Source organism: Mus pahari, chromosome 9 (assembly GCF_900095145.1).
Source record: "Mus pahari chromosome 9, PAHARI_EIJ_v1.1, whole genome shotgun sequence".
Lineage (NCBI taxonomy): Eukaryota > Metazoa > Chordata > Mammalia > Rodentia > Muridae > Mus > Mus pahari.
In genome coordinates this window covers 15,682,292-15,708,598 of record NC_034598.1, presented here as the reverse complement: position 1 = coordinate 15,708,598, position 26,307 = coordinate 15,682,292, and the positions used below count along the sequence as shown (strand labels likewise).

General features: G+C 37.9%; 1 protein-coding gene across 6 annotated transcripts in view; it reads left to right on the top strand.

Annotated features, from left to right (window-relative positions):
* The window catches only part of Grik2 (glutamate ionotropic receptor kainate type subunit 2), a 740,066-nt gene that overhangs the window by 2,309 nt on the left and 711,450 nt on the right, over positions 1 to 26,307 (top strand). For 4 of the 6 annotated variants that reach the window (XM_021204375.2, XM_021204374.2, XM_029542109.1 and 1 more), the window contains exon 2: positions 2,937 to 3,337. In XM_021204375.2, coding sequence (XP_021060034.1) covers positions 3,223 to 3,337 — 115 coding nt within the window. In that variant the 5' untranslated portion in view covers positions 2,937 to 3,222. The other 2 variants (XM_029542110.1, XM_029542108.1) reach the window with 2 other exon arrangements.

Genomic DNA, 26,307 nt, shown 5'->3' with positions numbered 1-26,307 from the left:
AGCACACATTTTAATGATCACTGAAAACCTAGATCAAGTATTTTTTTATATTCTGTTAAGAAGTCAGCAAATATAAAACTGAAGCAATTTTAAGATAATTAAATGTGATCAGTAAAATATAGATTAAGAACTATTAATCCTCAGAAATATGATGATAGTGTCACTATTGAGGAGTTACTTCCAATTACTTCAAAATATCCATATAGTAATTAAGCATCTCTTATAATGCTAGATCATTTTGTGTGTGTGTGTGTGTGTGTGTGCGTGTGTGCGTGTGCGCGCACGTGTGTTTGAAAGGTAAATTTACTGAGTTGATGCTATTGATCTGAAGACTGAAGCTTAATAGAAAGGATGCTATTAATCTGTTTTCCCTCTTAACAGATGGAAATCTGGAGGCGGGTGATTAAAAGTGATAACTAATAGTACATTTAAGAAATGTTTTAAGCCACAGAATATTGACAACATGTTTTAGCATCTTAAATTTTTTTCATGCTGTTTTTTTTTTGGTAAGTGAAAATGAATGATTTAGTCACCCTGAAGGGTCTCAAGTGAATGTCAGTGGCTTCTGTAGTAGTACTGACTGCAAAGAGATCACTCTTAGTATGTCTCAGATGTGTTAAGCAACACATGACTCACATTGAAAGACACATAAAACACGTTTCACAAAATTGATCTCCTGACTGTGTGTTCTGCAACGATTCAAAGTACTTGACTCTGTAATAGAAATAGGCACACTGTCACTTCAAATGGCATGCTATCCATTCATTTTATTATTTTCAATAACTGAGAATAAATTTGTCTGAAGCGCTGTCCAGGGTTCTGAAGAAAGGTTAGTCCCTGGTAACACAGAAGTTCCATTGGACAGGTGGGGTTGGAATCTGTTAAGTTAAAGCTTTTGAACTTAGTTAATGGCTATAAATGGACCCAATTTGAGATATGTGCAATGATGGTTCTTTGGAGATAACTTAATACTAAGGAAAAATTTATATTAGATCTTTGTAAAGTTTATTTTGTGTGAATTTCATGAACCCAGGGCTTTTCTTTCACTTTCCTACTAGATAACCAACAACGATGCCACACAAGTACCTGACAGTGCTAGTTGTAAGTAGACTGATGACACCTGCGATGACAAATACTGTCATGTTAAAAGAATGCATGAAGAAGAAATTGTGGCGTGCTTAGTCTGGCTCCATGAAATGCTAGCTACACTGCAAAAACTGCAGAAATTTGATTACAACAGAACACGTTCTTTTCAGATACTAGGTATCAATTATATCAGGAAATGAAAGCAACCAAGAATATGTATTTTCCCCTGGCTGTCGTTATTATCTCCACTAGAGTGAAGAATAAAATGAACAAATAGAATGGGGAAAAAAATGAGACAGCAAATACAAGACAGGATATTTTTGGCTTCAACATGTTTTATAAGTGATGTTTCAAACATGGACTGAAGGAGTCGCTAGATACCCTTGGTTTCAGCACTAGGTGTTCCTTTTAAAGTGCACAAATAGTGGAATTGTTTGATGGGATTGCTTGCTAGACTGCAGAACTAGCTTTTCATGATACTTATTTTTGACACTGCAGTTATGCCTCCATCTTTTAAAAAAATCAATGTCTCTTAGTGCATTTGAAAGTGTATATTTTTTCAATCAGCATTTTCTGATAATGTGTTAAGTAAATATACATAGTAAAAACCTTGCTGTGGTGAAATGAATACTTTGTGGTGTCTTCTTACTATGTAGAGAACATATAACCATAGTAATATAAGAACTTAAATAGTACTCATACACTCTTTTAAAATTAGTCTTCAATATGATGAACTTGTAAAATTTTATAAGATCTAACTTATGCTCTATTTGTTAATAGTGAACAGAGATTAATAGTGAAATAGAAGTTCAACAGTTTGCCCTTTGCACTTCTTAATAAGGTTATAGTGTCATCAATGATGTAGTTACCCCTTTCCTCATTATCTCTTCCTACTATTGTAAACGGTAGTAGTGGATCTGGGGATAACCATATTGCCTCTTTCAAAAAATAGTTTCATATTAAAAGAAATGTGCATTTCTATAGTTTTCTATTGTATAGATTGCTACTTGTGAGTCAAGAGAGGAAATGAATTTTAAAATTCCCATCAGAAAACTAGCCAATGATGAGAATATTTTTAGACAAAACTTTGATCTGATATTGCATTTCTAAGGAAAAAAATAAATTTTAAAATGGAGAAAATGTGAGCTCAAAGCCTTTGGAATATGCTACTGCAGCTTAAACAACCTTGCCTTGTATAAGATTGTCTTAGGTGAGATATTCCCTCATCCCCCGCTAAAAATCCACCAGGAGAAATTTTTCTTCACTAATCAAGAAATGTTCCACCCAAAATTTAAAGACCACATTCAGGTCTCCAATTGCATCCCACTGTGTATTTAGTCTTTTCCACTCAAAATTTAAAAGTGCAACTCTTCTGCAGCTTAACAGCACATTCGATTGACAGCGGTCCTCTGTTTTAGAGCATTTTCTTTTTTGAAAGACAACTCCTAGGCAAAGTGACTTTGACTTAGCTAGTCAATTATTAAAATTAATCTGCTGATTGTATGAAGTCTGTTTGCATACACTAGGCACTCTGTAGGGTCTTACTAAAATTCAAAGCAATTTTCACAGAATCATGTAATAAATCTTCCTTTTTTGCTACTCAAGGCGGGCTATCAGAACGGTTGCATAATATATATTGGGAAGCTCAGTGGCAGGAAGCAGCTATCTCAATTTTTCTCACTTTATCTTGGCCTAACGTCAGAAGCTGTGCAGCAGTGCAGTGGAATAAGGGCCTGGCGAAACCCTTGCTAGTAAAGCTCCCTTTGTGTTGGGACTGTGGCTGGCTTTCGATACCTAGTCCTTGCAGGGCTGGACTTCCTTTTGATTTTCCTCTTCTTGTGCTCTCCCAGGCTCGCGCGGCTGGACATTGTGCTTGCTGGATTTTTCCCGGATGCTCCCGGACTAACATGGATGTCCCACCATCCCTTGCAGTGGAAGCTTGCTCCTTGGCGCAGTGAGTGAAGAACATGCAGCGACTGCTAATGGGTTTGGGAAGCGGAGACTCCTTCCTCTTTCTGTGACCATGCCGTGATTGTGTTTGCGGCCACTACTCCACGCATCCTCCTTCTCGTCCAAGCCCGGAGCCTAACGCTAGATCGGGGAAGTGGGTGCCGCGCGCGCAGGCACGGAAACATCATGAAGATTATTTCCCCAGTTCTAAGTAATCTAGTCTTCAGTCGCTCCATTAAAGTCCTGCTCTGCTTGTTGTGGATCGGATATTCGCAAGGAACCACACATGTGTTAAGATTCGGTAAGATTCCCCGCATCTCACCGTCGCCTGGTGTAGGCTCCGAGGCGCCGGATGTAAACAGGCGGTCGCTCTGCCTGGCGTGGGCTTTCCACTTCCAGACCCGCTCCCTCCGGGTTTTAAAGACCGCCCCCTGCTTTCATTTATCCTCTCTATCTTCATTTTATTTTGGGTCTCGGGAGGGTGAAGGAGGTGCCAGTGCGTGGTACTACTAGCCGGATGCATCACCTCACTGTAGCCCGCCACGGGTATAGCAGTGATGGGGGGCCCTGCCAGCCTAGACTGCTTTGGTCTCCCTGGGAACCTTCCAGCTGTCTGAGTGCCGAGATCTGAACCAAAAAGAGCTCTAGGGCTGGCAAATCTGTAGCTTGTGCTACCTAAGAGTTAATGTCTGGTAACTCTTCCCTGAGTTGCATGTGTCCGCTTCTGCCGGGACCTGCCCAGGTCCTCACTTGGAACCAGAAGGCACCAGCCCTTTTGCTTTCTTTTGTAAGAGAAGCTTATTGGTCAGTTTAATCTTTTCTTTTTTCCCTCCTCGATGGTCTTTCTGATATGCAGAGCTTTAAGAAATATTGTTGTATAATTTCAGGTTTTATTAGTAACGGGAAGATGTCACTCAGCGCGCAGCGAAATAGCGCAATCATGACAGGTTTCTTGTTTGTTTTGTTTTTTAACTTGCTGAGTTCTTTCACAGCTCTCTCCGCCCCCCCCCCCCCCCGCCGCGCCCTCCGCACAAAGTGGGACCTAATAAATAAGGAACCTAGTAACTGGAGGCAGGAGGAGGAGGGGTGTTGAGTGTGTGGGTCTAAGTGCATCTTTGTTTCACTCTGACATGGATAAAAGACCCCAGATAGTCACATTTGAGAAGGATTTATAGCTTTCCCAAGAATATGGGCTTCTTTTTCTCTTGAAGGAAAATCTAAACCTGGGTTTCCATTATATTCCCTGGTCTTGAGGTTTGCTTGAAGGAAGTGAAGTGTAGGAAATGCTTGGCTGCTCAGGATGACCAACTGGGATTTTTTAGTAAGAACAGAACTCAGGGGAAGTTCCCTAAAGAGGGACATTGGGAAAGAGTCAACAGGGCAGAAGCTCCCACTCTCTGTGCTGCCTCTGTCAGTTCTAAGGGAATTTAAGCCAGAGAGGGTAGAAAGCATGTAATACTGAGTATGTGTCTTCGAAATAAAATTAGACACATTAAGTCATTCTGTCTGATGTATAGCAAAGGTTGCCTGCCCCTTCTGTAACATTTGCAGCATCTCTTATTTTTTCCCAAGTGATTTTTCTTTAGTGATAAAATTCACTGTCACCTCCAACCTTTGTGGAAATAAAATAGGAATGCTCTTACATGTATTTGAAAAGGTAGCCCCTCCCTAAATGTCATCTACAGCCAAAAAGACTGGTAATAACAAGAGACAATAGAGTATAGCTAGATTCTACCTGGAGTATTTTCCTGCTTTCTTCTGCCTTTAGATGGTACTTAAGCATGTTGCTCTTAGCAACAAGCATCTACAGGAATGCTTGCTTCTTTAGACAGGATTAAAGAAGTCCTTATATTCCTGGGAACTGTGTGCGAAGATATGTAAAATATGTGTGCTACAGCAATTTGGCCACTAATATGGGACGTGCTACACTATGGAATTAACCCCTCTCCCCAACACATGCATTATTTTGAGTTATTCAAACTACATAAGTTATCTTGTATATCTTTTCCTGTGTATCACTAAGAATGTACATGATTGTGTATGGGGGGGGGGACTGGTGTCTGAAAACTGCCACTAATACTCTTAAGATTTAATTATTGCTGCTCTGGTCTTGAAACACAGTAATTGCTGAATCATTAGATTGTTACATTTGCTGATCATTTCAAATCTTCATATTAAAAAGAAATCTTGGCATCTGTGGCAGTGTAGCAGATTTCCAAAAGAACACGAACACACACACACACACACACACACACACACACACACACGTGCGCGTACTCACGCTAGCACACACACACACACATTTTTCTAGACAAACTCTAAGAATGTTCTTAAGAAATAGGACATTAGGCAAAGATCTCCTTGACACCCTAGACAAACATCCTACTTTGTAGATGATCTGTTTTTGTTTGCTTTTTGTTTATTTTGTTTTCTATGTTAGCATCAAATGTCTTCTACTTGGAGATCCATTTTCTCTAAATCTGACCTGACTTGCCACGAATGATTGTGAACAGTTGTAATCACTGGAACATTTTCCTGTTGAGACTATTTTGATGCAATGCGGTGGTGGTGGGAGTTTTATTTTCTACTGGGGTAAAAATGTACTGAGTGGATTGGATGGTTCATTAAATGCCTATAAGTATCTCTTAAAAATGTTTATTTTAAATGTTCACTCTATAAAGTTCAGATGTTTCTGCCCTCCTGCCCTGGGAGGAAAGCATTAGAACTGTTGTTGGGCAGCTGTCCTTGGGCTGTGGTAGACAGCTGGGGATGGGTGAAAGCCACAGCCTTGCCTCAGGTGTCTCCCAACAGGCAGCCTAGAGTGAGGCTCAACAGTCTATCCTGGAGAAAGGCTTGAGGCTGCCAGGCTTCTGGTGCTATGGCAACCATGAAGCTGGCTTGAGGCCATCCCACCTCTTCTTCCCCTCAAATGATGATGAAAATTCACCCTCATAAACTGTGTGGTATTCTCCCTGAAGCCAAGAGATCTACCCTTTCTCTTCCTTTCACCTTCTGGTAAGCTAGGCTTTCCCACATCTCAGGGTGTCTCTGACCCCAGAGTTTCTTCCTTTCCCTGCCTATTAACTTCTGCCTTCTCTAGGCCATCCACTCACTCTCTTTCTCATTGTGGCTTTTCCTCCCCCTGACCTCAAACACAATGACAGTGGCTTCAATGGTCTGGGGAGGGGAGGTGTGGGCAGGGCTGGTGATGGGGGAGATGGTGATGCAGTCTGAGTCTAGGCCACAGTAAAGCTCAGATACTCAAGAAAACTTTGCAGCTGCACCCTTTTTCTACCCCAGGCCAGACTTTGGGCAGGCTGTGCACTCTGAAAGTGGCTGCTAGGCAATTCATTCTGCAGCACAGACCCTTGGGCACATTCCCAAAGCTGTAAGGCCACATGGGTTAGTAAGAAATTCTGCGGAAGTGTTGGCTACATGCTACCTATTGGCCATTGGGCTGAGAGGCCTGGGTATAGGGGTCTTTTGTCTTGAGTCTCAGTTTCACACCTCAGATTCTGAGAAACAACTGGGCTTCTTTGGAGGATGCAGGGTGGAGGAGGAGGAGGGCGAACGTGTTTTCCAGGGGTAAATTGTGCTGCCGAAAGTCAGGCCCCCAGCCCAGGTCAGGTCAGTCATCTGCAACCTTTCCTGTTGGGTTCAAAGCCCACCACAGCCCCCAGGCGTTTCTCCAGACCTTGCACCGGTGGCCACACTCCAGTGCCTAGCCATATGGAAATGAGACATCTTTCTTCTTATTCAGCTGCATCTGAAAGTGGTCCAACACATGCCCAAGTGGGTGTTGCCCTTAGGATGAGACCCAGGAACAACAGCATTGCCTGAGATGTTTCTTCAGCAGATCCTATTTTGGATGCTTCTGCTTTGCTCTGCAGTGTTCCCACTCCCCTCCCCACTCCACCCTTACTCCCCACTCCCCAGGAATGCCCAAATTACAAACAGGCTTCATTTCTGCTCTGGTTAGCCTCTGTACTCTTTGCTGTGTGGCTTGTTTGAGCATCCTCTTTATTGGTATCACCGTCCAAAGGATTACTGTCTCTGATCTTGAGATCCGATTATTATTCAAAGTCTTAATCTCAATTGCAATTTAGGATTGGGGAGCACAAACACCAACCAAAACTTTGAAACCAAGCAGTACCTCTAAGACCTTCCTTTTCCATGCGCTAGCAAATGCTCTGTCACTCTTTTACTACATTTTCTTTTGACCTTTTATTTTCCTTTAAGCCAGTCGGCAGAGTGGTTTTGTTCAAAAGATTTTGAGTTTAGGTCTTCTTTACCAGATGTGCTGGGATTTTTCTGGGCACTATACCTCAGTCCACTGCAGCTCCACCTTTGTATACCTAAAGCACAGGCCTTAGGAGAAGGCAGAAGGACAGGGACAGCCCATTAAAATCCACACCATAGAAGGAACGAAACTGGCTCTTATGGAAAACCTCATGTCCTCCCAGAGACAATGCTTTGTGACAGATGTACTTCCCCATCGAGGAACTGATTGCAGTGACTGGGAGCTGGGAAGCTGCCACTTTCCACAAGTTCTTTGAAAGTGATTTTTCTTCCTTTGGGAGGTAAAGTGGGAGGGAAGGAGGAGTGGCCTCATGTCTGGGAGCTTGAGAACCGACTCTTGAGAGAGGAGATGGGAGTGATAGCAGCCAGTATCTCTGCAAAGAATAAAATGTGCTCATTTGAGCTCTGGATGGCAGGAGAGGGAAATCTTTGCAAGGATCACCAACAACAGGCCCGACTTTTTATAAAGATCCGTTTTTCTGATCCGTTCTAGCTTAGTTTTAAAGCCTCAAAGAATAACTTGATATGATCCATCAAGGGAGGCACGATCATTTCAGAAAAATGACTTTGAAAAATGATCTTTCCGTCCTCTAGAAATAGCTCTCCACCCAATCACGTGGAACGCAGTGTGTTTTCTGGCTTTGTAAGGTTGTCGTTAAGAAGTGAACAAGTTTATATATCAATGGGCATTTCTTCAGAGAAGTTTGGCTTTTTGGTTCATTTTAAGGGATCAGCACAAGTGTGTTCATTCCCCCGATTCTCAAATGACACTGTTTCAACATTTATTCTGCTAAGAAAGTTAATGCCAATCGCTTCCCAGGAAAGGGAAAATGCTGTAATTGGGTGCTTCTCAACCTCTCTAACGATGCAACCCTTTAATACACTTCATGTTGTGGTGATCCCCCAACCATAAAATTATTTCTATTGCTACTTCATAATTGTAGTTTTGATACTATTATGAATTGTAAATATTTTTAAGGATAGAGGCTTGCCAAAGAGGTCACAACCAACAGTTTCAGAACCATTGGTATAGATGAATGACGATGTGGCATAGATTATCAGTCTTTTAATAGCTCCCAGATTATAAGGTATTGTCTCTGATAAGATAATGTTGTCTTTTATGGTATTTAGTTATCGTAACTTCTGATAAAATGGTTTTCTCATTTGTGGTTAAAACCTCACATTTACATAGATAAATGAATTGCTGGATTTTGGATTTACTCTGTTCCTATAGCCTCAGTTCTATACATTTCTCGAAAAAAAAATTAATATCCACTTTTACACAAGGAGTCCAATATAGTCTACTGTCTTTCAGATGTATTAGAATTAAAACATATCTGCTGCATGCATGCTACTTGAGATACACAGATCTTTTTGCTATCATGGAACCATGTGTTGGGATATAATTTTCGCATGTTTTACATTTGAGTGGTGGACTTTTGTTTTCTAAGCGTTTCCATTTTGTAGTCCACTCATCCAAGTATTAGGAGTGCATGGAATGAATCTTAAAGTCTCAATCTTAGCCGGAAAGGGAAGGTCAAAAGCCTCCCAAAAGGAAGGAAGTCGGTGCATATCACCATTATTGACAACTCTAGATTAAACAAGGGAAAGGTAGACTTACATCTGATAACATCACACGGCTTCCTGTTTTTCTTTGCTGCTTCTGCTGACAATTGTGTAAGGTAATTAAATTGGCTGATTGAAGTCACAGTGGTCATGGGGCGATAAAGACCATTTGGATTTAATGGAATTTAAAACAACAGAGCACTGAGCACAACTCTTACCGAACAAGAATTTTAATGGCCCATTCAGGGTGCTGACTAAATAGAAAGCCCTTAACAAGTTTAATTGAAAGGGCAAGGCAGATTAGCACTATATAGTCTTTATGGTTGAAGATTGGGGAATTAAAATTATCCCTTTAAAAGACTCATTAATGCATTATCAAGATTTAATGTAGGTTAAATAAGTCTTCCTTAGACCTTCTTCATGTACTGTGAACCTAGGTTTAGGACCAAGTTTCAGTAAAGAAATATTTTTAAGAGTTGACTTAATAAATGGAATTACAGGTCTCTCTCATCTCCAAAAGCAAAGAGCATTTCAAATTTTTTGAGTATATAGTGCACGTAAAGGGTAAGTCTCCAGGATAAATCATCCCTTTGTTGTAACTGTAAAATAAAATGAGGCAAGCAAACAGGCTTGACTTCTCTTTGCTAGTTTTGATGTGGTCATTGTTTGTTTGATTTGTTTTGTTAGAAACCAAATTTTCTGGGGAGACTATAGATAACAAAGGAATCTTTTCTTTCTGTAGTTTCATTACAGTAACAGTAACAGATATTGGTCCCTTTTGTGCTGTCTTTGAGATACTGACCTTTGTCTTATGGTAACATTTGCAATCTGTTTAACACTTTAGTCCTGAAAGTTTAGTGCTTTCATATTTTCTGGTCCACTCCAGTCCTACAGGAACAACTTCTTGTTTTGCATTGGAAATTCTCAGGTGTGTCAGTCCCAAGACAAAAATCAAGACTCTGTCTGTTACCCTCTTGTGGGCTCATTCATTCCATCAGTCTCATGTTACCTGGAATTGCCTACTTGAGGTTGCCAATTCCTTGGATATACCCAGAGAAATATAGAAACCTCAATTGCTGTTTGTAACTATCCAACATTTTAATTGTACACAGTCTTGGAAATTGTTTTGAAAAATCTGAATTAGGTAAAATAAAACTATTAGCAGATAGGATGGGTCCCCAAAGTCACCAGCTTTTTTTCCCCAGCCTACCTCCTATTCATTATTCGGGCTTCCTAAGGCTCGCCTGGACTTCTGACTGATATATAAACAGTGAACCTTATTTGCCTTTTGGCTCACATCTATTACACCAAACAATTAGCTAATCTGATAAAAATCAATTTTAGCAATCTGAGTAAGTGCTTAGGGAGGACCCATAAAGCCTTCCTGCAATATTTTACTTTTTAGATTTTATTTTAGCTTTCTATTTGAGCATTGAAGATTTTGCTCAGTGATGGTGGTGTTCAAATAAAATTTTGGTCTTGAGTTATTTTTATTGATCAATGTAAACCATTTATTCTCCAATTAAAACAGAGTAGTCTCTTCTATATCTTGTAGAGAGCCAGTTTATTAGCCAGTGGGACCACGTGTGGAAATCTGAAAAATTCTCTGAGAAGGTTTTGTCTTTCAGACATTTGCCTTACTGGTGCATGTAATTTGATCAGTCATTCTTTTTGACTAAGTTGTCTTGTTTGCTGTCTCCCAGGGCCTTGTTTTAAGATGAGCATATTCTGGAATATATTGTGTGGTTAGGATGAGTTTATTAGATTTATCAGTTCAGTATGTGACAGAGATGCTCAGATAGAAAGGATACTGGGTGGCTAGGGGAAAGCTGAATGTTTTGCACTGATAGGAACTGGTGACTGACAAAGGACAGAAAGTAAATGATACAATTTCTGGATTCATTGCCCCATACCTCTGTGTTTTGCAAATTTGTCTTTTTAAAACAATATTTTAGTGAAGATCTTTGAGCATATGTGATTATTTTAAATACAATGTTAATGATGTTATATTGACATATTTTTACCAATCATTACAAACAAACAAAAAACATTTTACATTTTTCAACCTTCTTTTAAATCAGTTGGTTACCTTCCCTTCATTGAATTAGGGGAGCATTTGGAAGGCATTGCCTCTATTTTCCGTTTCTAACTCTAGCTCATCTATCTTCTATGCTCTGGGGATATTTCTTGTTATAAACTGTAAAATAAACAAAGCAGATAGTAAAGAAAACTACTTTTGAAGTTCTAGCTCATTCATAGACATTTAGTTCATGGGATTTTGGCTTTTTTGATCTTTCTTTTTACTTACTAAATCATCTGCCTTTGTATGAACAATATGTCAGCTCCACACATGTTTGGGCCCTTTCTTCCCTAGAATGAAGAAGTGAAACAGGGACTTTCAGGATAAATAAAAACTGTAGGACCCTAAATTACACAAACTGAGTAGACTTCAGAGACCAAGACTAGTGGTCTAAGTTTCGGGATGAATCCACTGGGACAGTTAAGCAGCCTGCTCATGCTCTGGCAAGTTTTAGGCTGGTCTCATGATGTGTTTCCTGAATTATGTCATTCTCTCAGTGTAATCTCTGCCTCCCTCTGCTTTGCATCAGTTCGAGGGAAAAGAATGGATTGCATTAGCTTCCTTGACTTCTGTGTTCTTTTTTCCCATCTTTTCTTTCACAGAACATTCTTACAAGTTATTATTTTTTTTAGCTCTCTTCATACTTGTGCTTGCCTTCCTTTTCCCAGTGCTTAAAGTTTTTGTCACATCTATTCATTCAACAAACATGGTCAGGAGGTTAAGAACTAGGATTCGAAGACTGATTTGTTGCTGTAAAATTAAAGAGAAAAGGTACATGAATATTACATGCCATTAACGTGTTGAGTATATCAGAGTCTCCTTAGAAGGAAGTTATTTTGCTTCTGAATTTTTACAGTAATGTAGACTTTTGCTGGGGCCTGACAAACACATATATGGAAGAGGATGAAAAAACGAGGAAGAATTAAAATGGTAGAACTTAGGTATGAATTAAAAGGAAAGCATCCTGAGAGTTAATAGACAGGCTCTATGGTGACATAAATACCACCCTGATTGTGTAGAGCTTTAGTATCTGGGTTACATGGTTTGAACACTTGTGTAGGTCCTGGAAAGCCACTAAAACTGAGGCAACAAGCTACCAAGTGATATGTCCTTTTCTTTTGTCATGTTCCTAGCAAAGATGGACTTTTGAGTATACTGCTGAAATGTAGGACCCATTCTTGTATTTTATCACTGAAATCTTTAACAAACTAGGTGAGTGGGATATGTATCAGTGGTAGGGTCCTTACCTATCTAGTGTACACAAAGGATTTAAACTCCAATACTGAGAAAACATTCTTCCTATGAGATTGCAGATTGCATTAGTCATGATCCCTGGAGAAACAGAGTTACTTAGGGAGAGCTGTCTGCTTTCCTTATTATTAAAAAGTGAACCTCATAAAGAGGCATCATCATAGCCAGTTCCAGAATGTTTGACCAAATGTCTGGGTATCCTGTGCTCCAGTCAAGTTGGCACAGAAAACAACCCATCATGAAGATTCTTCCTGACCAAAATTCGAACATGAAACAAGGCCTGTTTCATTTAGTGTGTGACAAGATGAGGTGGTTAAGTCAGGAAGTATATTAGTTAGTCTAAAGGAAAGTGCATTGAAAGACAACTTAAAAGTATTATTTCCTTCTTTGAAGGATATAGTAAATTGTCTGCAGGGAATTCTGGGTATTTTATGCCCTGGTCTAAGATAGCTCTAATACATGAAACATCCAACTTAAATCTGTGTATGTAATTTAATGATTATATACATCATTATGAATATAATTTGTGTCAATTCACAAAATTTAGTTAAGTATTTAAAATCAAATTTAAAATATTTCTGTGAAATAGTTATAATTATACATGAACTCAAGAGCTTGTATTGTGAGTTTAATAGTGTAAGTTCTAATCTTATGGTAGTCATAAATTTGGAGGTATAATTAAATCTCCTTTCTGGAGAGTGTTTATTACTTTCCATCTGTTAAGCTTCAAGGGTATTGGAATTAACAAAAAAATTCATAGACCTTCACATTTTTGTCTGTAAAGTTTTATTTTAATTGAAGTTATGTTGGTGATTTAGTATGTATATGTGGAATAATGTACTGTTTGTTATCACTCATGAACTTTTTGCTCAATTTCTTAAAACTGTGCCTAAACATTTAAAGTAATCTAATTCTCTAAATTATTCTTGATAGTCTTTCTTGGAATGCACCAGAATCTATTACAAACAACCAGAAAATGTTTTTTGAGTAACAGAACCAATTTCTTTCTGGTTGATTAGTTTTATGGAAGAGAAGGTCCATAGTTTCTGCTTATTTTCTCAATATTAGCATTTTAATTGTTCTTCTCAATACTCACAATATAAGTAGGAATGAAAACAAAAGAATTAAGTAATTCATGCTGATACAGGTAGCTTAAGGCTTTCTATTTCTTCACAAGAATGTATACACACAGACTATTTCTGAGCGGCAGTGCTTGCTTTTGCCCATGGTTTATGTTTGTTTCACTGTGGTATGTGACAAAGTAGTTTTATTCAGTGCTCAAAGTGTGCTAGTGACTGTGTTTTGGCCATTGATAATGAATCAAGAAAGTTTCAAACATTCTAATAGGCAAAATTGTTTGAGATGGTCAAGAGTACCTGTTTTATGGTTTCAGAGAGTGCTTCAACAAGAAGTTGTCTTAGGAAACATTTCAGGACTCTTCTTTAAGGTGAAGAGCCTGGCCTGTTCCTAAGGCATTGCTTCCTAAGACTACTCTGAGGTACTATTATTTATCTATTTAAAGAGGTGATTGATTCTTGAGGAATGAGCATAGAGGCTGTTAAGAAGAAATGAGTGATAAGCAGCCAAATTCTCTCAAAAATTGTATCACATGGAATAAGTAGATCATTTGGAAAATAAAATGAACTACATATGATATTATATATAGAAAATTATATGTTTATTTAAAGCTTTTATAACAGATTTTCATTAGAAAAGTTTTCTGACTGTTGCAAATACTTAAATCTATTAATTAATTAATTTGTCTTATGGTTTCTTCTTTTTTGAGACAGGGTCTCACTAAACATTGAGTGTCCCATATCTCACTAGGTCACTAGGTAGATCAGGCTGGCCTCTAGCTCTTGGAGATTCACCAGCCTCTCAAGTGATAAGATCAAAGTCATGTGCCAAAATTATGTAATAGCCATTGGGTCTTTAAATGATTGGTTTTCAAAAATGTCAGAGGTAGTCATGAGTTCCTTTTTTTATTTTTTTACATGAAAGGACAAATAGACTAAATTCTAGTATTATAAAAAATATAAGCAATTTTAAGCTAAGTCCAGATATATATTTTTTTTTAACTGTTTCACTCATCTCTGGTTCTTTTCAAATACTTTGTCTTCTTCTTTACTTAATTTTTGGTTTTTCGAGACAGGGTTTCTCTGTATAGCCCTGGCTGTCCTGGAACTCACTTTGTAGACCAGGCTGGCCTCGAACTCAGAAATCCGCCTGCTTCTGCCTCCTTAGTGCTGGGATTAAAGGCGTGCGCCACCATGCCCGGCACTTTGTCTTCTTTTAATTCCACATTTGTGTCCTTTTAAGATTTGATCTAAGTTTTGTTTTCTTCAAATGCTAAATTTTTAGACAGGTGTGCTGCCACATAAACACAAGCACTGATAAGACAATTTCTTTGGGTGAATAATTCTCCATTTTTTTCTCATATCAGAAGTGGAAGAGGATAAATACTTTAAATTCTGATGCCAATGATGAGGTTTCTGTGGTTGAAGATGACTTAACTTTTTCATGGACTTGTGACATTTTTCTATTTTTTTCTTTAGTTTCTTTCCTACCGTACTTGAGAATTTGCAGTGTTAATTTTTTAAATTTCTGGTTGAATTTATTTCTCAGTATTTTATACAAATTTCATAGCTTTATGGCATAGGCCTTTCCTTTCTTCTTTTCTTGTTCCCGCTAAGTAACTATGCTTAATAAGACAAACCTTTCTAGGTAGGTAAATAATTTTCTGAATTAGATCGATTTTATAATTTTTGAATTAGTTTCCCTGGATTTATAATTGGCAGGTTGGGTTGACACTTGATAGTTACATCTAAGTTATGCAAAATAATGAGGACACTTGTCAGAAAACAGCTGGGGATTGGATATTATATCACTCAGAGAAGGTAGTGTTGATCTGTCAGCAAGTCTCTGAAGGGACAGACAACTCATCGTTTAAACCTGAGCATAAAGAACATTTATACATACCACTCCATAGTCCAAAGGAATCCTAAAAAGATGTTGTTTTATAAATATTGTCAAAGGTGATGTATAGTTGTGAGATATTTTTCTTTTCAACTTTCCACAAAAGAAGCTTGTAATAATCCCTTGCTAACTTTTACTTTAGACATTTGCTTTAATATGATTTAGCAACATTTATTTATATTTGGAGACATTTATTCTTTAGTACTTAGAAATTATACTATTAGATACATATACATATGATTTCATACTTGAGTTTGTTCAAGCAATCAATATTCCAACTTAGATTTTAGTGTTTCAATTTTTCAATTATTCATTTAAAAACATTTAATTAAATATGCAATGTCAGACACTACAGTGGGGCAGCCTCATACTATGTGTAGCCTTCACTTTTGCCTTCCCCTAACCTTTGCTCTTTGGCCCGAGAGACAGTTGGTTTCTCTAACATCTCTCACTTCTTGGGGTTTCTAGTTCATATTTAGCTTTGCTCATATAGTACTGTCCATTGCCTCCATAGAAGGTGCATCCATTGGAAACTTATCCTGTTACATATTTCCTGGCCTCTCAAGGCTTTTCCTTGCAGTCTGAATGGGCCTCTTCATGATCCCTTAACTCTTATACTCTATATACTTCCAAGTCAGCATCACATAAATAATGATAAGGTCTCCACTGACAGCTCATGAGATGGCAGTATCCATTTGCACACTTGACTACCTCTGGGCAACTGAGCATTGTGAAGTTAATCCTGGTCAGGAGAGGCTGTGTGGAGCAGTGCTCTCTTGTAAGAGGTTGTCGAATGTGCCGACACTTACATTCTTGGCAGTATGATAGGTTGGTCATTGATTCTTGGGGTATCCTCAAAGCATCTTTTCTCTTTTCTCACAGCAAAGTATTCCAGTGATTGACTTTCTGCAGTTGTTTTAATTTCTTGATCAATAGTATTGTCCTTTGCCACAACTTTATAGGGAAATTTAATCACACTGCAAAGTTTTGTATTTCTGAAATGCTTTCAGCTCTTGGTTCTCACTCTTAGCACTATAAAAGCAGATTGTAATAACTATGTAACAGCCTGAAGGGTGAACTTTCTGGAAATTTTCTTTGCCAAATTAATTAATCCATTTTCTCCCAGTTTATTCATTCATTCCATCTTAGGGGATGGATAAAATGTAGATAGCATATTTGACAGTTTATAACACACATGGTCTCTGGTACAATACCCCATAGGATCCTTATTCCTTCCTGAAATCTCATGAGGGTGTTGCTCACCAGCTATGATAGGTAGCATAGTTGTTAACATGACGAGATCTAGAATTGCTTAAGAGATGGGTCTGTGAGCATGCCCGAGGGCAGTTGTCTTGACTACATTGACTGAAGTGGAAAGACCTACCATAGTGCATTTTGTGGCTAGCATCATAGACTATATAAGAAGAGATGGAAGCTGTACTAAATTCATATATTTATTCCTTTCTGTGGCTCATTAAGGATTTTCTGTTATTATGTCCCTTAAGTTCCTGTCCTTCTGAGTTTCCTACTATGATGAAATGTTACAGGGAACTGTGAGCTAAGAGTACACCCTTGCTCCCTTAAGTAGCTTTTGTCAGAGTAACATACTATTCATAATTTTTTTGTCAGTATTCTGGGTTTCTCTTACTCCCTTCTTCACTCTTTCCTAAATTCACCCCACAAGCTATTTCTAAATGTTTCTGAATTACATTGTCAAGGATAGTAACTTCATGACCTCATTCCTGGTATTGTAGTGTGTGTGTGTGTGTGTGTGTGTGTGTGTGTATGTATGTTAGTTTTTTTTGTTGTTGTTGTTGCAGTAAGAAATACCCGAGAGAAACAAATTTCAAAAATTTTTCTTAAATGTGATTTTGGCGTGTAGTTGCAAAAAATTTAGTCCAAGGTATTCTGGCCTTATTTCCATGTACCTGTGGATAAGAAGTACATCATGGGAGAATGAGCATAGTAGGGGATTGGGCATAGTAGAGCACATGCCCATTGTTTGGCTTCATAGAAATGTGCAGGAACAAGAATGAGAGCGAGAGCGAGAGAGGAGAGGAGAAGCTCACAAAGACCCACATCTTTCACCTAAATCTCAACTCCTGATCTTCACTATGTCTCAGTAATGTCACAAATTCATGAAACTACCAAGAGATTAATCCATTGATTACACCAGAGATGTCAGGATACATCCACTTTCCAAAAGCCCATATCATGGCAGTCAAGCCCTAAATACATGAACCTTCAGGCCATGTCATATACCAAGAGACAAGGCTTTATGTGGGGACATAAATAGTGACATATAGATATCAGAGTCTCTCCACCACTGAAGGAGAGATAGAATCCTTTTTGAGGCAGATAAAGCAATGTCTGTAATCCAAATGTGTGCCAGACTAGTCCTTTGGAGTGCAGCCTACTTCTCCATTCTTGCTTAGTGTTGGCTCTGATATGATGGGACAAGGAGTGGTATGGTGCTGTGAACAGGAGTCTTCCATTTCTGATTTACTGAACAAATTCCATGCTTACTTGCTAATCACACTATTATCCTTGATGCTTAATTATTTTCTGTAGGGAAATAGAGTTGTTTGAGGTTTTCAGGAAATTAAATTGAACTTCAAAAGCCACTTCCACATAACAATTAACATTTTGAAATGGGTAATTCCTCAGGGTTTCTAGCTTGGTGAGTTTACTCAGTTCTCCCCCCCCCCCACCCTCCTTTAGGAATTCTTCTTTTAAATAGAGAATTTATTTGTTCAATTAACTTGAGATTTTATTTTTTAAAAGTTCGGGGGTATTAAGGCTTCACAAGTGTCTAGTAAAGTGACACAAAATGTAATGTATGGATTCAATGTTTGAGACAGACCAGTACTGACCATTGTGGACAGGAGAGTGCAACCAAGATCTCAGTTTACCCACAGAAGTGCATTCAGTGTGAATACAATAGAGCGGCCATGGCCAACCTGATCATATGGAAGAAGGTGAATTTACATGTAGTTCCTGTAGAGTCTGTAATCTCAGCACAGATGTTTTCCTTCCTATTTCAATAAGACAGGAATTCTAGAGAGATGTTGCTAGGCACACTGTGCCTTCTGAATGCCCACTCCTCTATATTTAGTAGGAATTCTTCTAATCCCTTCAGTTTTCTTTTCAAGCTTAGTATTTCCTGATTTTTCTGGTACACAAATATAATGAATTTAAACACTGTATACTCTTTTAAGTCATAGAACTACAGAACTCTCCTTCGATAATTGCCCCATGTATTAGCTCTCCAGAAATATTTTTAAATTAGAGAACGCACAACTGTTAGTAATCTACTTTGTCAGAAGCTGTTAGAGTATTCTAGAAAATCCTCAGAAATTGTGGCTTGAAAAATTGTGCTTCTGGGACCAGTTCTATCACGTTGAGGCAAGTTACTCAAACCTTGAGTAACAGCTCTTTTTTGAGAAATAAAATTAATCACTACTGGCTTATGTGTTTGTTCTAGTATTATACAAAACAAAATCTCTTCTTTTTGGAAAAATCTAAATTCCCTCTTTTTCTTTTTTTTTTTTTTTTGCGCTTCTGAAAATTTGGTGTTGAAGGAGCCTTTGAACAGCAAGTAGCTCTGTATTCTGCAAGAGCCTGCCTGTCAGGTTCTGTTCTATGTGTTTATTGACTACTAGCTTCAGCTTCTGTGCAGCTGAGATACAAATTCAGCCTTGGGCTTTTATCCACAGATCTGAGAGGATGAAGGCAGGCAGGCACCTGTAATTATATTGGCAGTGATGAGCTGCAGCTGAATTGCATAGTGCATTAGGACTTTTCTGTGCTACTTGGCTTTGGTATTGCTGGAGTGATTCTGGAGGTAATAGGCAATAGTTTACAACATGTTTCTCCTTCTATTATCCATCCTAAAATAAGCCGAGAATTTCCACAGATGTGCAGGGGTACTTTTGTTGTAGATAAATGATCCGTTTTTACAAACTGATATGTACAGAGTGTAACTAGAATATGCATGGAGGGATGGAGGGAAGATTGCTTCTTCCACTGACATTTGCAAAATCTTAGATTAGAGGATCCATGATTTAAAATATTACTCTATAGAATTATAAGACTCTATGCTTTGCAAATGATTGTCTCATTTCTTCTGTTCCTTTCTTCAGGATTGGTCATAATCATATCTGCTCACTTGGTGTATCTAAGACGTGCTTTGGGATAGTTGGACTTCCTTTGAGGTTAATAATGGGGGAGGTGATAGAAGCTAGTACAAGTACCAGTTTATTCTTAGTGAGAATCCTTTTTCAGCAATTAATCTATTTGTTCCTACTTCTCTAAAGCATCATGACAGAATCCTATGCTCAACATAAATTAAGTGGGAAAACCCATTGTCAAAAGCATTTGCAAAATGGTATTTATGAAGCTGAAAGGAATTGATCTCCTTAACTCATGCTAAATTCCACTTCCCTTCCTTTAGTTGAGAATTCCAGCAACAGAGTCAGAATGATGAGATAAGGAGATTTAAAAACTTTTCCAGAATTTATTAAGTATGCCTTTTTTTTTCTTAAACATTTCTATGCCCATATGACTTCCCTAGAGTTTAGGAACAGAGGTGAATTTTAGATAGCTGTATCCAGGGCAGGAGAGAAGAAAAATCTTTATGTATTTTACACTGATTCTCTTTGACTTACATTTTCTTATTCATTCTGGTGGACAAATACATTGACTTGTCTTTTTCGTCTTTCTTTCTTTTTTTAAAATATATTTTTTATTAGGTATTTTTCTTCATTTACATTTCAAATGCTATCCCCTTTCCTAGTTTCCTTTCTGAAAATCCCCCATCCACTCTCCCTCCCCCTGCTCCCCAACCCACCCATCCCTGCTTCCTGGTCCTGGCATTCTCCTATACTGGGGCATAGAATCTTCACAAGACCAAGTCCCTCTCCTCCCATTGATGGCCGACTAGGCCATCCTCTGCTACATATGTACCTAGAGACATGAGTCCCACCATGTGTTTTCTTTGATTGGTGGTTTAGTCTCAGGCAGCTCTGAGGATACTGGTTAGTTCATATTTTTGTTCCTCCTATAGGGCTGCAGACCCCTTCAACTCCTTGGGTACTTTGTCTAGCTCCTTCAATGGAGACCCAGTGTTTCATCTAATAGATGTCTGTGAGCATCCACTTCTGTATTTGCCAGGCACTGGTAGAGCCTCACAGGAGACAGCTATATAGCTGTCTCCTTTTTCATCTTTCTTAAGGTAGGCACATGTCCTATCTGCATCTATTCCTAGGTTTTCTCCACCTTCCTTTACCCTGCTTCTCACTTACTTATGCCCGACATCATCCTTTCTGAGTCTTGCTCTTTCCCTCTTTTGTAAGTCTGTCGCTTAGTTCAACAGTGACATACAGGCTAGTGCATATACCAGGGAGGGCACTCGGACACTCTCTGATGGCATACAAGTACGGCTGCAGCAGGTTCAGAGACCATATTTTAGGCCCTAAATCAACACACAGATATGGCTGGTTGGGTGGATTAGAAGGACAATAAAATAGTGTGATTGCAACATACACTGCTTTATTGAATAATTAAATAACATTTGTGCAGTATTTAAATTTTTATATCATAACTGTGCAAAAGTAGTTGCAATTAGCTTCATTTTACATCCAAGGAACTCGAAGTTGAGAAAGGTAACTTCCTCCAAATGTCCCAAATCTCAAGACCTTGGAAGTTGTTTTAGAGTTTTAATACTGTCCTATGCTCTTTTCATTTCCTTTTAGTTGAACTTTATTGCACGTCACTACTGTTTGGTTTTGAGGTTTTATAGAGTCTCTGCTGCAACAAGAATGGATGTTGCCTACATCTTAGTCCAAGTAGCAAGATTATCACCCTTAGCAATATGAGAGCCCTTTAAAAATGAATTCCAAGTAAATCCCTTTCCAATTATGGTTTACTTCTTTCACGCAGAAAATGCATAGAGGTGCTTGCATTATCTAGTTTCTAGAGCATAGGCCAGTATCAAAATTATAACACTGATGATAAATTTAATAATGGTGATGATTATGCTTTCTCAAGTATCTAACAAGCCAGGTACTATGGAATTTGAAAACTTTATTTCAACTAACATTCAAAGCAATTGCTTTTTTTTTTTTTTTTTTGTCAATTTAAAGAGTGAGAAAACTAAGACTTCAGGAAGACATGTGATTCACTTCATATTTCTCTTTTGGTAAGTTATCAGACTCAAATATCAGTAGTTTTCTCTGGTTGTGAAGCCACTGTTCTCTGTTCTTCTCTATGCACCTATTCTGGCTTTTGGATAAAATAGAGAAAGTGCTCAGGTGCTAGTGTCATCAAATGCATACTTTTAGTTCTTCGTTCCTTTGTGCTTCATCATTCTATTCCTATTGAGTTCTGTTCACTTCGGGGACATGCTGGAATAATAAAGAGGAGCAAGTCCATGTCTAAGAACACTACAATTAAGAGTACTAAAATGAAGTTCGGTCAGCCTCTACCATCTGGTTCGACCAGCTACCCAACTGCTGCTACTTTCTGTACCAATGAGCTCCATTTGTTTGGCAGATGGCAAGGATTCAGAACAGACTTCATTCTAAAACTTTCTTCATTTTATAAGGCATTTAGTATGGGATGGATGCTGCTATTGCTTTTTGTAGTCCAGGGGTGACAGTGGGGTTTAGTCCCTGAGGGAAGCCATGGCAACAGGGTTCAATGGGCATGAAGGGGAGTTATGTCCTTTAACTTATGTTGATTATTCCCTTATTACTCCTAAAGGAAAAAATCCCGAGATGTTCTTAATACTCTTCCATTCACCAAAGCTCACAATTCTTGAAGATTTGAGGAACTCTAAGCATTATTTTTAATGTCATAATGATCATAGGTTCATATTTTTAAATTCTTACTAGACAACATTTCACAAACCAACATTTAAGCACACATCACAAGTCACTGTCTCCAAAAGAAATAATCTTCTGTTGAATGGTCTCATAAAAATAGGAATTTAATGAAAATTCAAGAAAATGAGTACTGATTCTCATTTAGATATCCTCCCCAATATTGGTAACAAGTTAAGAAACTGGCTGAATATTTATAATGGCATTAGAGTCTGAACATATACAGAAAGAGGAAGGGTACTTTGTAACAATTTATCCTTTTAATACAGATAACACTTTTTATGACATGAAAAAGTTGCCTATATTGTTATATTCAATTTAAACTACATTTCCAGGTGTAATTCTAGCCTTGCTTCAGGAGAAATGACTCTCACATACAAATAGCAGTAATTGTGAATTTAGTGAAAGGCAACTCGAACACATGTCAGGGATTAAGAGTAGATGCCCCATTTCTAAGAATTCAGCAGAGTGTTCAAATAATCAGCAGAGGCTTCTATTCCAGTGATTGAATTAGATTTCCCCTGCTTTAATGTGGGGGGGAAATTCTAAAGGTTATGAAGTCAGTGCAGACTGCCCTTGGGTGGTGTTATTTACTTGAATCCAGGATCCAGATTCTTCTCATTGTTTGAAAGAAAAATCGTATTTTTTTTTCTCCTGAAGTCCTTCAGAAATTCCCAGCGTATGCTCAAGTATTACATGAATAATTCATTTTATTCTGTACACATTACAGCACTTAACAAAGGCTGCGGCCAGAATCCCCTCCTTAGGGAAGCTAAATTGAGCATCATTACAGCTGTGATTCTACAATGTTGAGCAGTTTTATGACCCACCTGATGAAGTCCTCCCTTCTTGTTCAGACCTTTTAGAGAAATACTTCAAGTTAAAATTTTCACTGAGTATATTCCACAGGTTTTCCTGTTTCTCTACTCCCACACTTGAATAGAAGTCATTTTTGAATACAAACTTAATCCCTTCCTCACCAATATTTTTTACCACTAAAAAATCAAATGACATAATTTTGATGCCATATAAATGTTTTCCTCAAGTATCTCAATATCAACCAGGAAAAATAATTATGAGTAAATATGTATAGACATCATTTAGACTTCTCTGTTCATTTTTTCTTCATTTTTTTTTTTTTTTTTTAGATTTTTTTTTTTTTTTTTTTTTTTTTTTTTTTACAGATTTTTATAGTAACTCACACAAACACTCACATGGCCGTAATACCTCAGTGTTCTTTCATTTACAAAGTTGACATGCAGGATTGTGGAGAGTAGATGTGATTGTATGAGCCCTCAACCATTTTCTTTCCTAGACATGTCATTTTACAATCCAGCAACAGTATATAATGGTTACAATTTTCCCATGATTTACTAAGATTTAAAAACATTTAAAACTAATAGTCTGCTAAGTGTGAGGTGGTTTCACATTGTAGTTTTAATTTGTATTTTCTTATTGATATATAATGTTGAAAAAAATCTTTTTTTAATATGTCTGTTGACCATTTCTATGTATTTTTTGGAGAACTGTCTATTCATTGTCCATATTACAATGCTAAAATAAGATTATCATTCTTCCTGTTGAGTTGTAGGTGTCCCTTATATATGTTCGATCTTAGCCCCTTATAGTTACCAATCTTGTTTCTGACAATTCATTCAGAAGTATTAAAATCAGGATCTCTAAGAGATATTTATATTTTCATGTTCATTGCAGCATTATTTTGAATAGACAAAATTTGGAAATAGACAGGTGACAAAAATATAGGATATATACACAGTAGAATATTATTTAGCTTTAAAATGTATAAAGTCCTATTGGTGAGGTTTTATGGGTGTAGCTCTTGATATTACTAGGAGATAAACTCTGAAAACAAACTCCCTGATACTCTGGATCATACACTCTTTCTGCCTCCTTCTCTACAATGTTCTCTGAGCCTTACATGCAGGAGTGGTTTGTAGATGTATCTATTGGGACTGGGCTTCACATCTCTGTATTTTAATTGGTTAGAGTTTTCTGTAGTAGTCTCCATCTGTTGCAAAGAGAAGTTTCCTTGATGATGGTGAAGATTACACTTATCTGTTGGTATAAAGACAAATGTTTGTATATTGTTGTTAGGGGTGATGCCGAGTTAGTAAATTAGTGGTTGTATTGATTATACTAGTACTGATTAATTTGCTCAGTTTACAGTACCAGGCGTGATCTCCCTCTTGTTTACTTACATAAGACTTTGACTGGAGAGTAAGTAGTGAGTTAAAGGTGGTTACTAACACCATTAAGAAAAGGAAAAAACAAACAAACAAACAGACAGACAAAAAACAAATCTTCAGCTCCTTGGGTACTTTCTCTAGCTCCTTTATTGGGGATCCTGTGCTCAGTCCAATGGATGACTGTGAGCATCCACTTCTGTATTTGCCAGGCACTGGCAGAGACTCACAAGAGACAGCTATATCATGCTCATGTCAGCAAAATCTTGTTGACATCTGCAATAGTGTCTGGTTTTTGGTGGTTGTTTATGGGATGAATCCCCAGTGGGGCAGTCTCTGGATGGTCCTTCCTACCATCTCATCTCCAAACTTTGTTTCTGTAACTCCTTCCATGGGTATTTTGTCCCCCCTTCTAAGAAGTTTCGAAGTATCCACACTTTGGTCTTCCTTCTTGAGTTTCATGTGTTTTATAAATTGTATCTTGGGTATTCTGAGCTTCTGGGCTAATATGCACTTATCAGTGAGTGCATATCATGTGTGTTCTTTTCTGATTGGGTTACCTCACTCAAGATGATATCCTCCAGATTCATCCACTTGTCTAAGAATTTCATAAATTCATTGTTTTTAATAGCTGAGTAGTACTCCATTGTATAAATGTACCACATTTTCTGTATCCATTCCTCTATTGAGGGACATCTGGGTTCTTTCCAGATTCTGGCTATTATACACAAGGCTGCTATGAACATAGTAGAACAAGAAGGAGCTAGAGAAAATACCCAAGAAGCTGAAGGGGTTTGCAGCCCTATAGGAGGAACAATATGAACTAGCCAGTACGCTGAGAGCTCCCTGGGACTTAACCACCAATCAAAGAAAACACCTGGTGGGACTCCTGTCTCTAGGTTCATATGTAGTAGATGAAAGCCTCGTTGGTTGTCAATGGGAGGCGAGGCCTTTGGTCCTGTGAAGGTTCTATGCCCCATTATAGGGTAATGCCATGGCCAGGAAGCAGGAGTTGGTGAGTTGGAGCGCATATGGGATTTTCAGAGAGGAAATAGGAAAGGGGTAAATAAAGAAAATATCTAATAAAAAAAGGAAAAATTATACATATTAGGACTATATTGTCTAAAGACAGAAAAGAAGTGAATTTTCCTCATTTTTCACAGCATTTGGTCAATGTACATATGAAAATGTCCATAGAATTTCCTAACAGCCAGAGAAAGGCAATTGAAAGCAAGAAATATATTATTTCACACTCATTAGCCTGTCTGAAAGAGAGCTATCAGATCCACGACTGTCTGCAGAGTAGGGCAAAGAGTGCTTTCATATATTCTGGATGGAAATATGAAGCAATATAAGCTCTTTGGAAAGCAATCTGGCAGTATCTATCAAAAATAATTATATATACACAGAAGCAATATACTTACTAGATCCTGTCTCATGGAAATAGAATTACTATCTCTGAAGACATAAGGGAATCAACATTTTGTTTCCCAAAAATAAATAAATTTCATTAGGAAGATATTCAAAGAATGCATTATATTATTCACAAAATATATCACATTTTAATGAAAGTATTAGGATTACATCAAATGAGTTGGAAGAATTTCCGAAATTAATTGTCCATTGAGGTAAGTGGGAAATAAAATATATAATATAATTTTTATTCAATAGTTTTGTTCAACAGTTACAAAACCTCTGTATTATTTGTCATTGTATAATGTGTGCTATGTGTGCTTCATGTTCACACATTAGTAAATAAAACAATTCCACTGATTGTTAACATGGATGTTGAAATAGAAGACATGGATACTTGTGGATATTGCAGATATTTGGAGAAAACAAAGAGAGGAGTGAAAAAAAGAAAAGAAAAAGGCAGGGAGAGAATCGGCATGATCACTCGTGCGCATATGATGTGGTAATGGAGAGAAACTTGAAGCAATCCCACTAAAATCAGGGATTAGACAAGGTTGCCCACTTTCTCCCTACCTATTCAATATAATACTTCAAGTCCTCG